The sequence below is a fragment of the Drosophila teissieri genome, chromosome 3R (assembly GCF_016746235.2).
Source record: "Drosophila teissieri strain GT53w chromosome 3R, Prin_Dtei_1.1, whole genome shotgun sequence".
NCBI lineage: Eukaryota > Metazoa > Arthropoda > Insecta > Diptera > Drosophilidae > Drosophila > Drosophila teissieri.
In genome coordinates this window covers 16,022,189-16,038,520 of record NC_053032.1, presented here as the reverse complement: position 1 = coordinate 16,038,520, position 16,332 = coordinate 16,022,189, and the positions used below count along the sequence as shown (strand labels likewise).

The following is a 16,332-nucleotide window of genomic DNA, read 5'->3' as shown; positions in this document are numbered from 1 at the left end:
GGAAAGGAATGGGGGATTGTAACTCTATCTCTCTGTCTCTGTCTCTCTCTCTCGAAGGAGAGCTTTCGAAGTGAGCAACTCACCTGCGAGATGACTCTCGACTCTCGGCGCACGCAGTGGTTGCAGATGCGTCGCTTGGAAGGGCGCTTCTTGACATCGCAGTGCTTGTCCTCCACTCCGTCACCCTGCCAGGTCTCGCAGCGCACGTCCCGCGTTTGGTAGTCCTCCGAGCAGTCGGCAGGACAACGCCTCCAGTCCGAGGCGTTCCACTTGCAGTTGATCTTGCAGGACTTGGTGGTGGTGCGCAGCTTGGGGCGATGCCCCTTTCGGCTAATGCAGTAGGCCTCGCCCCCGTCCCCCCGCCGCTTCCGGGTACCCGGCACATCCGGCTTGTAGACCCGCGTGCAGCTTTGCTTCTTCCTCTTGACGCCCTCGCCACATTGCACCGAGCACTAGAAATAGGTACCAATTTAACTCGTTGGATCTATGGAAGTTACAGGTAAACCCACGTCTGTCCAATCGCTGGTGTACTTGATGTGGCAGCACTTGCGGACGTCCTTGGGCTTTCTGCTCCCGCAGCCGATGCCGTAGGGATGTGAACAGCTCACGGATCGAGTCTTCTCACACCACTCATTGCACTCGCCCCATTCTCCAATCACCCAGTTACTAACTGTGGGTGCCCTCTGTAGGATAGGAAAACAAAGGATTATCATATGGAATATGTAATGCCTGGAATTCCAGGGACTTACATATAGTGTGCTTGATATATATGTCGGACAGGACTCGGTGTTGCATATCCTGATAAGGGCGCTCAAATGGGGCTTGGTCCGCGGATTGCAAAGATCATCGCTGACACGGGCGTTGTGCAGGTAGCAGTGGGCCTCACGTTGCTGCGATCCAGTGTCACACGACTTGGAGCACTGCGATGGAAAAACTAACTTAGGATCCGCTTCGATTAGGAAATGTTGGGCTGAACTCACAGTGGACCACTCTGAGAGGCGCCAGCATCCCTCGCGACACTCCTCGTGGTAGGCCACATCGAACTTCAGCTTGCAATAGGACATGTCCACGATATTGGACCGCTGCATATTCGTGAATGTCTGGACGCAGGCGTAGGCCTTCTCCCGGGTGCCCAGTTCTCCACACGCGGCCGAGCACTCCGAGATGCTCGTCACAGTGAGACTGCAAGTAGGTTGATTATCTAGCTTACTCGTGTGCTTCTAAATGCACTCTTAACTCACTTAAGGCGGCAGTCGGTGTTGCAAGCCCGATCCTCGACTTTCGGCATGGCGGACTTGTCGCAGAACTGTGGGGCAACCTTCACACCCTGGGTGGTGCTGATGCAGGCCGGCTGGCGGTGACTCCTGCCCTCGCAGAGGGAATCGCAGTTGCTGGGGGCCTGCATCTCCCAGCGATAGATCTCCACCTCCGCCTCGTAGTCCTGTGGCTTGTCGATGGTGTAGGAGTAGGACATCAGGACAGTGTCCTGGCGCTTCGACGGACTCACGTCCAGCGAGATGATCTGGAAAAGGAGAGGGAGATGGAGATGAGGACTGCAACTAACCATGTGGGAGAGGATCCAGCGGGCAATACCTGTACTATGAGATCACGGGACAGTTTCCATGAGTAGGTCGTGTTCACCTGCTCCACCACACTACTGGATCCGGTGTACTGCATCGTGACCCCGGCATAAACGAACTTCAGTGGATAGGTCTTTAGGAATTTGCCATTGAGAAGTTCGTTGTCCCGGTCATCGGTCAGTACTATGAAGTTCTGGTCGGGATAGCCGCGCTGGGTGATGATAATGTTGGATGCACCTGCGAGTGAATACATAATTCATTGAAATATAGTACTTCATTATTAACAAATTCCGAAAGGTTGAATATGGAAAAACTAAGTGAGCAGTAGGTAAGGTATTAACTATTAATATTCCTAAATTAAATTTAGGTAGTCATGTAGAGTAGTCCGTATGCGAGAAAGGATATGAATGGCTCTTTGAAAAGTAATCAGTATATATTCGAACCCTAATATTGAGTTTATTCAGGGCAAATTAAATTAATCAAAGGTTTTAATTGATAAACTATGAGGCGATGTTTGAAATACACTGAAATGCATTTAAATGTAAATTTAGATTACAGCGAGCAGAGATAAGAAATGCAATGCCGAGTAACAAATATTTGTGTTGTGAATGCGAAAATTTAAAATCAGCGATGACGCTGCTGATTGCTAGTGACTTTACACAAGGCCTGGAAATTACAAGATTACCGCTGGCGCCACAATATAGAATATAATTAATGGACAATTTTGAACTGGGGCGGCAGTAGAATGGAGCCGAGGTAGATAGGCCCAGAATCGCAAAGAGTGCAATCTTGGCGTACGTGAGGCTGTGGGGTGCGTTCACCTGGCGCCGGAACCTGATCATCCGGCGACCACTCTATCTGGGAACTATGTGCCACCCAGTGGGCGAGTCACGAGCTCCACGTACTTGTCTAGTATGTAAGGTAAGGTAAGCGATTTGGCCATTGAGCCATTAAGCCCGTAAGGCACAAACAGATACCATTAGCAGTTATTGAGGAAACTATTAGCCAAAAGTGAATTGAAGAAATGTTAGCGGAGTGTGTATGCAAACCTTTTGGTATTCGCGTCACATAGTAGAGGGTCTTGTTCGGCTCATTGCCATCGTTTAGCCCCCGGAGATTGGAGACGAGCAGGTTTCCGGTTACCTCGTGGCATGTGTCATTGCGACCCTCGCACACGCCGCACTTGTCTGCAAAGAGCGTAGCGGAAATCGATTAATTATGTTTTAATCACGGGAGCGGTGATTCAATCAAGCGGTGGGCGGGATCTGAGGTTAGGTGGGGATTAGGTGCACTGCGGATAGGGGTAATGAATCGCTTTACCCAGCTTGGCAATCGAGTTGAGCTCGTTGTCGCATCCCGCCGGCCGGCAGATGCCGTTGACGCACTTGTCGAAGCTGTCCACCGCACAGGAGGTGCCGTCGGTGACCATGCTCTTGAGCATGAAGTAGGTGACCTTCATGTCCATGCGGCAGAAGAGCTTGCACGCATCCTCTGGGGGTCGAGAAAGGGGGTTGGTTAGCCTAGGGTCATCACATGGCCATGCCACACTCACTTTCATACTTGGGCACCCACTTGGTGTCTGGGTTCACGCCCGGAATGTTCATGTTCCGCCCGTTCATCGCATAGCACTGCTGCTCGCGCGGATCCATGCTGCCCAGTGGACACTGGTGCGTGTTGCACGAGCGGTACTTCTTGCGGCTTCCCGTGCAGTACTTGCCGCCGTTCTCCGGCACCGGTTGGTTGCACTCCCGCCGCGACTCCTGCACTCCGCCACCACAGGTGAGGCTGCAGGGCGTGAACGGCGTCCAGGGTCCCCAGCCGCCGTTCACCTGGCGTCCGTATCCGAGCTTGTTCGACACACACCGGCCCCTCTGGCACCAGTGGCCACTGGCGCCGCAGGGCGTTCCATCGGCCCACGGCAGATTGCTGGAGGCGCACTGCTCATTGGAGTTGCCGGAGGTGCGGTTGCACCACAACCGCTTGCACTCCTCGTCCGTGGGGCAGTAGCCGAAGTCGTTGCCGAAACTCAGCTGGCACTGGGCGTCCAGGGAGTAGATCTCTCCAGGCAGGCGCTCGGTGCCGTACGGAATGTGTCCACCCACGGAGGTCTCCAGGCAGGACTTGTCGGTTTTCCTGCGTTGAATGGTAAATTGGAACTCTGTTTCACATTGGGGGAGGGGGCGGAAAACTTACTCGAGAAACTCGGAGACAAAGTGGCGGGAGCACTTGGACCACGACCACGGATGCATGTGGATGCCCATCACGCTGGACATGATGTGGAGCACCTTGTTGTTGTTCTGCCTGGTCACATACGGCATGCACTTGTCGTCGTCGTCGTGGTTCATGTTCAAGCTGCAATACATGGAAAAAAGGTCAGAGGGCATTGATAAGCCATCTGGTGGTAAGTTGAGTTTTCACGTTGATAACTCACATGTGTCCCAGCTCGTGGGCCATGGTGAAGGCGGTGGGCAGTCCGGTGTCCTGGACAATGGAGCAGGAACTGGAGCTGCAAACGGTGCCCAGCTCGGCCAGGCCCAGCATGTGGCAAATCTTGCCCGGCACGCTGCCACAGATGGGTTCGCTGATGGGTGCAAACGGAATGATACCATTAGGTGAATCCAAGGGGTAACATATCTCCACTTACCGGGTGATCAGCATGGCGGTGTCCCTTTCGTATCCGGACTGGTTGATGAACTGGCAGAAGTGCTTCAGCATTTCGTTGCTGGAATGCGTCTGGTCGTTGATATTCGGCAGGCTGATGAGTCGCACCAGCAAAATGCGAATGGAGTTACCGATGCTGGCGTCCGCAAAGATGCTGGACACGATCGACATGAGGATGAGGATGTAGGGCTGCAGGTCCTCGCCGTGGAACTGCTTCATGCTGTTGTCCACGGCAATGAGCACCTCCAGGGTGTACACCTGGTTGTCCACGTCCGCGTAGTGTCGCTTCTTTCGGTTCAGTTTGCGGTTCCTGGATCTCTGCTCCTCCTCCTCCTCCTGGTGCTCCTGCTCCTGCTCCAGCTTGCTCATGAAGGCGTCCAGGCCCAGCTCGAGCTTGGAGACAGCGTGTCTGGCATTGCGCTGCGACTTCCGAAAGACCCGGTGGAGAACCTCATCGCTGCTGGTCCGGTTCACCGGCTCAATGAGCAGCGCGCCGAAACTCGTTTTGATATAACCAGTCTGGGAGTCGAGAACGGGAGGGGAAACGCTTATTAGTGCTCATATTCGGCGGCATATTGATAAGCATATTGATAATTTGCGATATGTAAATGCGATGCAAATGGATGGAGTCTGAATCTGAGTCTGAGTCTGAATCTGAATCTGAGCGAAGGTCAGTCGCAGACACTTGCTGGCCTTACCATGCCGCCGCACAGTGAGACGGAGACCATCGAGTGCGGATCGTCCTCGACGTAGCCGGAGTAGAAGCAGCCCAGGTGGCGCTGCTCCGCCTCCGTCTCCGGCCCCGGATGCTCCTCCCCCTCCTTCAGTATCCGGATGTGGGGCATCGAGTGGTTGTGCACGAACGAGGCGTCCTGCCGCAGCACCAAGTGCAACTGGCGACCGAACACATTGAGGTTGTACTGCGGATGCGGGTCCCAGATCTCGTTGGACATGTTGCGATACGTTCCCGTCATGCTGAAGGCCGATGAGGACTCTATAAGTGGATGCGATGGTATATATATAGATTCCTTTCCTTCTTTAGGAGGTAATGAAAGCTGAGGGACTTTGGTCTTACCTTTCAGAAAACTGATGTCGCTGTTGCGCTTCGACTCGTAGATCAGATCAGCTTCGCTGAGACTGTAGTTGTAGACCTTGGTGGGCGTCACGAGGACGCTGTGCTCCTCCTCCTCGTCCAGATCCAGATCCTCCAGGCCATCGGGTGGTTCGTGGTCCGTCGCGGTGTCGTTGTCAAACCTTCTGGGATGGATCGTGACTGGTGGTGCAGGTGCAGAAGCAGGAGCAGGTGCAGGACTGATGGATGGCAACTCCTGCTTGCCCTTATGGGCACCTAGCACCCCGAGGTGGAACATGAGGAACATGCCCAGCAGGAAGGCGATGCAGCAGGCATACAGGCAGGCGTTCTGCCGCCAGTGGGTGGACATCTTCTGTAGGTACTTGTGGAACCACCATTCACACCTCTTCTTCACCTCGAGCTGCAATGGACGGAGAAGGGGAAGAAGGGGATCCGGTTAGCGAATCGTTGGCTTCGCAGATTATGGGCTACCGCGTGCAGATAGGCCAGACTGTCCGGCATTCTCTCACACCTTGGGTGCGTATTTCGATTAGTGGGCGGCTGGAAAGGTGGAAAGCTGAAGAGCGGAAAAGTTGAAAAGCTACAAAGTTCCAGATAAGTGTGCGGGCACGTTCCGAAAACGGACTATCTCCCAAACGGACTATCGCGGCGGGGGCCGATGTGAGTGATTGACTTTTGAAAGAATTATTGATGGACTGCCGCCGGCGCGTAGATACCTTGACCACCTGTGAGATGCTCCGATGCAGAGGAAGCAGAGAGGTGCAGAGAAGTGGAGGAGGAGGAGGTTGCCCGGCGGCGCTGGCCTTTGGCTGCAGCCAGACCAGATACTAGATGCCGAGCAGAGGAGAAGCTGTTGAAAAGACTTCCTCGCACCGCGAATTTTTGCACATTTTGTTTAAAATAAGTGCCTAAACGCGAAGGTGTAAAGTGTGCCAACGGCAATTTGCGCTCGAGAGATAAAACAAAAGCGATGAGAAGCAGAAAAAATGCGAATAAAAAGATTCACTACCCCCACCAGCCAAGCAGCCTGGCGCAAAAAATGTTAAATACCTCTAATTTGTAATTTTATGTGAGAGCTCTTTGTTTGCACCTCCGCCGAAATTGTTTCGGCCAATTCATACATCAGCGCAAATAAATTAAAATTCCCCCTGCGAAATTAGCAAACTAATGCCGCTAAGTGATGGGCTGTTTTACATAATTTTATGGCATCTCGCTGAACTCTGCAACCGCCGGCACATTCGTTACGCTCTTGGCCACAGTGTCGCCTCAAAAGTGTCTGCAAAATATGCCATTTGGTATATCTAACTGCGAATTACCGATCATCTGGCGTGCCGTGTGATTCCGGCAGTGGAAGGAACCCCTTTCCCCGATCGTGATCACATTACCGGCTACTCTGCGGTTACCGCACTGATGAGAATTGGAAACCGCAAAGGGGGATACTATTCTCGAAACTTTAAATGGACTATAGCTCAGCACATTCTGAACACTAACACTTGTCCTTGAAATTGTTAATTGCCATTGACCTTTCACAGTGCCACCGAAAGTTACAATTGCGCCATAAAATTCTCATTAGGTTTACTGCCGCCGCCCTGTGCCACCACTTAAAGGTCTTTTAGCGATCAGAATCGTTGGTAATTAGTCTAGATAGCATCTTGATTAGAAAATAGTTCGCCAGCCAATCTAACCACTTGCCTACTTTTAAGCGCAGTTCCTCTTTAAACTCGGAATGATACATATATGTATATTTGGCTATTCAGTATAATGAACTTTGCGTTTAATTACTTATTACCGAGCCATTCATTGAGCTTCAAGCATTATCAAGAACTTGATTAATGGCCCAGCTCATCGTGGAGTTGCCCGGGTTACCCGGAATCCATATGCGAAAAAAGATAGATGGCTGGGCGAATCTGCGTACCGAAATCTGGAACTGATGCCGTTCGGTGTGAGGCTTATCATAAATTTCATCCCATACTTAAATGCCTGTGCACAATTTGCAATGCAAATCGCGCATGCCGCGATGCCGCGATGCCCAAAAAGATATCCATACACTTAACGTATTTAATTAAAGCCCCATTCTGGCTGATCTGGGCTTTATCTCTCGCTGGCTTACTTATGCATGCGACGGGGAGAGCTGCTTATTAACTTGTTTCTTATAAATACAACATACGCCATATAAATATGCAAATGCCTCATTTGATGCGTGCCTCCTCAGCGGAGCAGCGAAGCGTCGCCTGGTTAAGTAGCCTGCTGCAGATGGATTTTTGGGGCTACCATTGTGTTCTGGGACTTCTCCGCATCTTCGGAGGCTTCACTTCCACGCGGCCTTATTTATTATCGCGCTCTGACTAATTGACCAATTCGATGGGTCGGCAGCAGAAGAAACATCTTTGCGCAGCGAAAAAAACCTGTTTACACTTGACTGGGAATATGGAATGGACGGACAAACAAGCGATTTGTGTGTCAGTCGATTGCTTTATATTTCGCCGTGTGCCATAACTTATGCCAATGGCTATATGGCTAGCTGGCTATATGGCTGTGGGGCTATATTGCTGTATGGCTTTGTGGCTACACACAGTCTGCGGAGTCTGCGGAGTCGCCGCTCAGTCTGTCCCCGTGAAGGCCGCAGCTTCGAATGGGATCCCTCGTGTAAAGCACCTCAACTCAACTCAACTCAACTCAACTCAATTCAACTCAGTTGCTAGTTCGTATTGGAGGTGTTAGGAGGTGTTAGCCGACGAATGCGTGGCATGTCTGGCCAGACAACGCGGCGTATGCTTAATTACACGGCTGTGAGTGTGGCTGTCCGCTGCTGGCTGGTAATTGTTTGCTGTTAATTTGTATTTAATGACTTAATGGCAGTGCGCTGGCCGACTAAACTGGCGCCCAGTGCTTCTTTTGGGCAACACGTCGTATGCGCGATGTGGTATTGGCATTTTGGGCATGCCCAGCTAGAAACCGCAAATGGAAACAAAATGACTAGCTTTCAGCTCCAAATTGGGTGTAAATCATAGGCATAGCATCGACGTACATCGATTTGAATTTCATCCACAATTATAAGAATTTAAGTCCATTCTCCGACCTTATATGTATGCAATTTGCAACATGCATTTCGGCTTTCCCACTTGGTATTGGCAAAACTTTTCCACTTTGTAGAATTTGGGGCGCGTGTGTTTACCGTGCCTGCTGGCGAATGGTAAATAAACTTGTACACTTTATGGGGCTGTTATGCATGCGCGATGCGTGACTGCCACAAACAAAATCGAAATCGCCTCTAAGTAAATACTATTTTATTGCTGGAAAATCTCTAAGCTGATATCCCAGCCCAGCACGAAAATTGATAACTTAACTTACTTCATTTAGTTAGAGAAGATATGTCCTATAGATTGTGAAATTCATTGAAACAAAATGTTGCAGCTGAAGCATTCAAAATATTGTGGAGAACGCTTGCAGTCAGGCAATTATTCGAAAACACGGGAATTACTTTGAATTCGTTTAGTCAGGACGGGGCGAAAGTATTTGTAAATATTTTTCAATTGCAGGCAAACATTTCGTGGAAATGTTTTTCCCATTTTCCTTTCGCGAATTGACAAGAGGATGCGGCATGGCCCTTGAATTTCGCGAAAAGCGAAATGGCAAAACCGAAAAGCAAAACCAAATCCAAGACCAAAACGAAAACAAAAACCCCAATAAACAGCCGGCGAAAAACAGGGCCATAAAATCATTTTCTGCGCGCTTCCCTGGAAAAAAGTGTGAGTCTCCATCGTCTTAATGGTAAACTCTGGTCATCCGGTGAATCCCCCACGCGCCACGAACTTAGATCCATGTCCACGGGCAAGTCCCAATTCAAATCGAAATCCACATCGAAATCCACATCGAAATCCAAATCCGTATATGACGGCATGGACGCGTGCTATACGAGTATATACTCGTACCCGTAATAGTTGATGGAAATGCATTTGCCGTGCATTCGGATATCTAAATTGAAATCAGCCTTTGGCCGAATTGCATACACTCGTACAACTTCAAATTCACAATTGAAAGCCATCATCGCAAATTCAATCAATTAACCTTGGCCAAAAACGAGAAATGTGCAAAATTTTTAATTGAAAATGGGCTACAAAATGCATTAGACCGGCTTCCATGCCGTCCATGCCTTCCATTTGGCTTCACTGCCAGCCGTCTGGCCAGCCTTCATTTCTTTTTTTCTCATTTTCATTTTGGTCGCCTGACTGGCTGGCTGGCTGGACAACGCCCGCTTTTCCCATGTGTTTCTGGGCAGCGTCTGAAGTGTGTGGATATGTTTCCCGGGGAGATCAGCAGATCCGGAGATCTGGAGATCTGGGGGTCCGGAGGGCAGGACGCACTGGACGGGCTGGTCTGTTTGTTTAATGCCTCCCATGCCGCCGACCTCCTATGTTGCTGGAGGAGCACATGGCGCTACCACACAAGTCAGTTGCTGCCGGCCTAACCTTGAAATCGCTGGATATACGAGTGTATATACATATATTTATGTATATTGTATTTTCGCCCGTTTCGATTGATTCAAAACTATAAAATAATCAACTTTGTTTAGCTTTCGTTTCATAAAACGCGCACAAAAAAGAGGCAAGGGAAAAAAGCTTGGGGAAGCGAGCCAAGAGCCAAGAGATTAGCCAAAATAATGGCATTCATCTATATGCGGCATTTTGCAACTTCGGTTTGTTTGTTTTGGAACGTGGGAACATGGGAGCATGGGCACATGGGCACATGGGATTGGATTCGTGGATGACTCAGTTGGACTCAGTTGGTGCAGCCTGCACTTGTCCAAAAGCATCGTAAAGATTTAACTGCCCATTAAGTTGTAACCTGACCATTGGAATGGGGGCTTTGTTTTGTCATGCGATTAAGGCCCGTTTTGTTTGTTTACTCGGGTTTTCGGGTTTTGTTTTAATACACGCTTTAATGGGCCTGCTTTTGATTTATTTGGCACACTTTTGCGAGTGGCGAGCGATATAAAAGCGTAGACAAGCCAATACCTCGCCATGGGCACACACTGCGTATGAGCAATGTGCAATGTGCGAACAGTTGGCCATTGGTTGTGCGCTGCAGCGGGCTTGTCCGCAATTAGTTGATAAATTAATGCATTTTTTTAAATGTTTTCCATTAATTCTCGATCTGCGGTCTGCGGCTTGGCTCCCAAACTCGTTGGGTCCATTTCCTGGCTTGAGCCTTGACTGGGCGTAGTGCATTCGCGGTTCCATTCAGCCTTACACATTCTCACACCCGATTTATTTATTGTATCTGCGGTGTGTTGCCCACGCAGCCAGAAACGTATAAATTACAAATATTTATTTGCTCTCCTCGGCACTTACAAAGTGTGTGTGCGTGTTTATTTGGACAGCCCGAGATGAAATCCCCGCTGCGAGGAGTGGGAAACAGGCTCTGCACCTGGCACACCTTCTCGAAATCCGAGCCCCAATCGCCTGACAATTAAAAGCGGTTTCGTTTCCCTTCATCTGGGTGGGGGGCAGAGCACAAGGAGCAACCGTTTTAAATTTAATTTCGGGGCAATGATTTTGAAAACGCTGTAAATTAAGCGAGTTTACTCGCCTGGCCACTTCAAAGGAAGGCGGCTCTTCTGCGAAACCGGTGGGAGATGGTGGTGGTGGATGGTGGGTGGTGGTCAGCACAGAACAGATGGCCCATTCGAGCAACAAGGTGTGGATATGCCTAAATGGCCTAGCAACCGGTGGAATGTGAGTTGATTGCACGGCAGGGCGGAGAAGGGGCGCCTGTTGTTTATTTTTTATGTGGTTCGCTCAGGTTGCAAATTAAAAAGCTCTATTGAGTTAAATAATCGCCGTGCCGAGTGTAAACAAATGCGATTGGCATCAGGTATGCCAGAAATGCGAGAATTTCGCTTCCTCTCGAAACTAGTAAAGGTTCCCATTTCACTTGGCTTAACTCTGCGATCTTGCCTTATCCGCCGACCGTCTGAAACTGAATCTGAGCGTTCCAGCTCGCCGTCCTTGTCTTTGGCGACCATCAGTGTCAATGACACGGCACTGTTTGCATTGTTGGGCATCTCATAAATATTTCAAAACTCAAAAATATCACAAAGAGCCGAGGTGCATACGTGATGCACTTTTGCAGCGGGCAACGCCGTTGTGTATGCAGCACTTGGTTGATATATCCGATACATAAACGTACTTTATATGAACGTATATATGATTGATATACCACCTTGACGGGGCGGCTGACCATGTGTTATCCTAAAAAACAAACAAACAATCGGGGGTAGATAAAATACAAGCAGCAGGCACTGTGTTTGAGCGAAATGTGAATAAACTTGAAACGCCAGCACAATATTGTTTGCTTTTGTTTGGCAGGGGCTTCCATGTTATTGTTCTTAAACATCTTGTTGTGCTTGGCATTGGCAGTGCAGTTTTTAATTGCCTCTGATTATGCACTTGAGTAACGAGTCCGAGTCTGACATTTCAATTGAGCACCCAGCACCCAGCCCAGCCCATGATCAAACTCATCCTTGTCAACAGCGCCGATGAAAATCGTCATGTTCGTCGTGTAAACATTGTGTTGACGCGATCGTTAGTTTGATTGGATATTGGATGGGTCTTCCCCGCCTTGACATCCAGAATGCGCTGGCAAATTGCAGGCGAAGTCGTTTATTTTGACTGGCATCCCACTGCCGATCGTTGCGTCGATCAGAAATACCAATCGAATGCCAAACGAGCAGATTGATGAATTGCACTTCCAGGGGCGCCAGTGGACTGACCGCTGGGGGCCAATTTACCCCCCTGTTCCGAAAAGGGAATTCAATCTACACCACTGTTTTCGCGGGGGCTTGACGTGCTGTGCATGCGGGATGGACTAGTGCACATCCATTAATCGCAGCGACTTGAGTCATTAGCCAGGGCTATTTTAATTCATCAAGTCAATAAATGGCAATAAATCTATTTTTACACGTTCGCGGTTATGATGAGTGAAATATTTTGGGGTAATTAAACGAAAATAGTCAGACGTTTATGTGATTCTCCTTCGCCACACACCACACACCACACACGCAGACCTGAATGCTCAAACTTACTCACAGGTAAATGGTCATGGTCTGACTCATTGACTCATTGAAAAGGAAAATGGCCCATAGGTATGCCAGCAGCGCGAAATTATGAGTTGGAAAATTCACTCTGGCAATTAAGAGCTTGTGGCGGGCAAAAGAAAACATGCCCACAGGTGAGCATTCATTAATTTTATATGCTCGCCGAGAATTATGGGGGCCTTGTGGGGATTCGTTCAAAGTACAATATCGAGAGCCAACTGGGAGCCAAACTGGGAACCGAAAGTCGGGAATGGAATGGAATGCCTGTACTTAGGAACTTAAGAACCAATCAATTTGAATTGGGCTCTGGAATTTCATAATATTATTAAACTTTGGGGTATGCCAGGAAACTTTTTCGACTTGTGAGTATACATATGTATATGAGTATATGGCCATATAAATTATATGTATTCTTGGTCAGGATAGCAAGCTAGTTCCATTTGGCATTGTCCGTATAGCATCCCTCTGTCCGTCCGTATAAAACTTGAGATCTTATAAGCGGGGTGTCTGATAGTCGAGTCCTCCCTTGTTCTGGAATGTGGAAGATCGCAATTTCGCCAGTCAGAATGTCACTCAGATGCGCCGCTTATTAAAAACCCAAGTGGGGGCGCCTTCGTCACTGTCACTTGTCATTAAAATAATATAAAAAGCAAGAGCTGGAGCCAAGTGCATTTCGCTGATCACGGATCACGCAGAATGGCGCCACATCAATCATCGCATTAAGAAGATGTAAGGAATTAGGCGTATCAATCTTGGGAGGATTCCTATCATATCGATTTCGGGCCATAACCAAAGGCACCCAGTTCTCTGCGCATTCCTCCTGACTAAGCAACTCGGTGGGAATCTCGCAAGACACCGAGTCGCGTGAAGAATTCAAAGCCACAGTACTTCCCTGGAAATGGCCATCAGCAGTTCGGACTTGTATTAAATTCGGTTCCGGCGAAGCCGAGCTCCACTCAATGGGACCTTTTTGGCCCAGGGAGCAGATGTGAAATTCGAAGAGCATGTGCTCCATGTCTGGCCACTTGCATTCCGCGAGCTATGCGGAAAAGCCTTGCGAAACCTTCATTTATTCTAATTATTGTCATTTTGTCATTTGCTGCCTTACTTTATGTGTGCAGTGTTAATTTGAGAGCACTGCCTGTAGAGTGCCTCTATCCCTGGCTGAACGAGAACATGTATCTTTTTCTGTGTCTGGGCGAGTTTGTCTGCTTGTCTGTCAATTAACCTCAACGCTTTGCGTTGATACAGTAAGTTATGGCTTTTTAATCGCTGAAAATTTGCATGAGCAACTGGGCTCGTGCTCGTATTTCACTTCAGTCACTCAGTCAGTTAGTCACTCAGTCAGTCTGCCACTCCTTCAGTCAGTCATTCTGCCAACTCTGCCTCATTAGCGGAGCCTCCAGCTAAACCCATGCCCATGACTCCAAGTGCATGCCCAATGTGAAGTTCGAGTTCGGATTGCACTGTGGAAAAATCCCTTCAAAATGTGTAATTAATTAAGTACTGAAGAATTTAAGTGCATATTTATTTTTGGCACATGAAATGAAAATATCAAATCAGTTTCAAGCCAACATTTCCCTGATTTCGCTAGTGCATGTGTAAAAAATCGAAATGCCAGTGATCTTTACATTTGTGTTTCTGCGTTGCCTGTGTCTCTTTGTCAGTTCATTCAGATCGCGGAGGCAGCTCGTCTGCATTTCATAAATAATTCATTGCGTATCCCTGCGAAATTGCCGGCGCACCGAGGATCGGACATTTTGTATCTGACAGATACGTCAGTGGTGGCGACATTTGACGGCTGGCTTTTTGAGGCACGTCACTGACCCCCGCGAATGCATTTATGAATTTGATTTTGGCGGCGATTCCCGTTTCACTTATTCCCCGAAAGGCACTGCAAAACGGGACATATGAATCACATGAATCAGCCCGAGTAGAGTAGAGCATATTTTGCGGGTATAAGCAGTTTGCGCAAGTGAGTACGTCTGCATGTCTGAGCGTATCACAAATTTTTGGTCGGGTCAGTGCACTTTTCAAAACGCGACATTATTTATGGTTCCGAATCGAGATTGGGCTGTTGGGCAATTGGGGGCATGGGGATGGGGGAAAACCCTCGTGTGTTCCCATATCTGAGTCCCAATTAAACAGGCAATTAATAGGCGCTCTCTAATCACATTTGCCACAGCTCATTTGGTTCGCTTTTGATCCCCTGCCTGATCTTGAATCTTGTTATAATTTTTTCGTTTTCGTTTTTCTTCCACTTTTCAGCTCGCGATACACTCAAGTTCGAGTTCGAGTTCAGCCAAGTGCGCTATTTGCATATTTGTTGGTACTGCCAGCTGATTTGGCTGCCGTACCAGCGGCATTGGTGTTGCTGTGCCTTCTGCGGCTGCCACCCAGCTTGACCGGCATCATTAATCTTAATGATGCGAGAGTTGCGACTGATTAATTTGCTCGATAATTAAAATTGATGGGCTCGCCGAAGTGGGAGGATCTCCTTTTAATCGATCTTACAATAAACGGAAAAACGGAAGCAAAAGGCCCACAAAAACGAGCAATAACCCATAAAATTCCGCTCGAAGCAAAGACTGCGGGAAAAACACGAACGCGGGTCAAGTGTAGCAAGTAGTCGTACAAATGTTATATTAATGTTCAACGAGAGTTGTTTGCTGTCGTGCAACTTCCGACACGTTTTTCTTGACGTCTTGTGTATCTGGTTTGCATACGCGTAGTTGTCAGGTAGGATGTATCTATTAACACTTTTTGTTACAAGCTTTCAGCTGACAATCTATTGTGTTACCGGAATGGCATGGCAGAGCCTAAAAGTGCTTCCTTATCACATGTGGCATTGCACTATGCTAATGCAGATTTATATCATTTTAACACCCACCAATTAGCCGGCCGTTCATTGGAACATTTGCAGTTATTTATTAACGGCTCAAAAATGCTTGCAAAAAATTAACGCCTCCGGTTTGTTTTCATTTATATGTTGTCATCAAAATATTTATTTATGCGTCGCCGGCTGTTCTGCTAATTCCAAAAGCCCGAAAAATGTCACACTTAGGGGCGGAAAATTCTTGAGAAATATCTTGATCCATTTGCACAAGTATCTAGAATGTGGAATCTAGAATCTCGTATCTAGATGCGTAAGTCAAACCGGAGATGTCTAGTCGCAGCTAATAAATCCAACAGAACATAATTTCCCAGACAGAAGCCGAAGCAAAAGCACTCGGATCGGCCCACATGTGCCACAGTTATTATTTTTATATTTATTTTTATTTCAGTGTGTTGTCTGCTATTTATTTGTACTCTTACTTTTCATATTTTATACATATTTTATTGGTCGGTGCCTCTTTTTTCGCCTGCTTTATTTATTGTCAAATTGCTGGTGTATTTTTATAATTTTTGTTTATGCCTTGCATATATCACAATTTTTAATTGCATTTTTTGTTCAGCGTTTAGCTGCCGCTTTTGCTTTTTTGGTAGGTTAATTAAGCAGTTTTATTGTTTCCTCATTGTTGCTTTCTGGCCATGTATTATATCATAGTTTTTATGGCCTTTTGCGAGCCGACAAACGTTCGATTCGCTGCACACAAGAGTTCATTTCAAACAAATACATACATCAAAATTCTGACACGCTTCTGTCTACTTGCAAAAATACACACAACGAAACGGGGACGGAAAAGGGAGAGAAAAAGAAAAAAGAAAGTACACAAAATGTTAAAATAAACATAAAAAATAAATGGCTAATTCAGAAAAAAGACTGCGCTATTTTTGGCACCCGGCATTGGCGTCCTCGTTTCCTTCGTTTCCATGCCATGCATTTTCTCCGACTTTTTTCGGATTTTTTTCCGACTTTTCTATTGGAAATTTTATTTTGCCATAAATCTAACCTCAAAGCC

At 47.8% G+C, this 16,332-nt stretch overlaps 1 protein-coding gene across 3 annotated transcripts in view; it reads right to left on the bottom strand.

Moving 5' to 3' along the window:
- The window catches only part of LOC122621726 (A disintegrin and metalloproteinase with thrombospondin motifs 9), a 35,847-nt gene that overhangs the window by 1,933 nt on the left and 17,582 nt on the right, over nucleotides 1–16,332 (bottom strand). For all 3 annotated transcript variants that reach the window (XM_043799684.1, XM_043799685.1, XM_043799686.1), the window contains exons 2-15: nucleotides 5,317–5,734; nucleotides 4,940–5,235; nucleotides 4,225–4,760; nucleotides 4,012–4,161; nucleotides 3,774–3,932; nucleotides 3,133–3,713; nucleotides 2,901–3,071; nucleotides 2,630–2,767; nucleotides 1,594–1,817; nucleotides 1,242–1,522; nucleotides 981–1,182; nucleotides 750–920; nucleotides 510–683; nucleotides 84–452 (exon numbers count right to left, since the gene is read on the bottom strand). In XM_043799684.1, coding sequence (XP_043655619.1) covers nucleotides 84–452; nucleotides 510–683; nucleotides 750–920; nucleotides 981–1,182; nucleotides 1,242–1,522; nucleotides 1,594–1,817; nucleotides 2,630–2,767; nucleotides 2,901–3,071; nucleotides 3,133–3,713; nucleotides 3,774–3,932; nucleotides 4,012–4,161; nucleotides 4,225–4,760; nucleotides 4,940–5,235; nucleotides 5,317–5,734 — 3,870 coding nt within the window. The remainder of the gene's footprint in view (nucleotides 1–83; nucleotides 453–509; nucleotides 684–749; nucleotides 921–980; nucleotides 1,183–1,241; nucleotides 1,523–1,593; nucleotides 1,818–2,629; nucleotides 2,768–2,900; nucleotides 3,072–3,132; nucleotides 3,714–3,773; nucleotides 3,933–4,011; nucleotides 4,162–4,224; nucleotides 4,761–4,939; nucleotides 5,236–5,316; nucleotides 5,735–16,332) is intronic.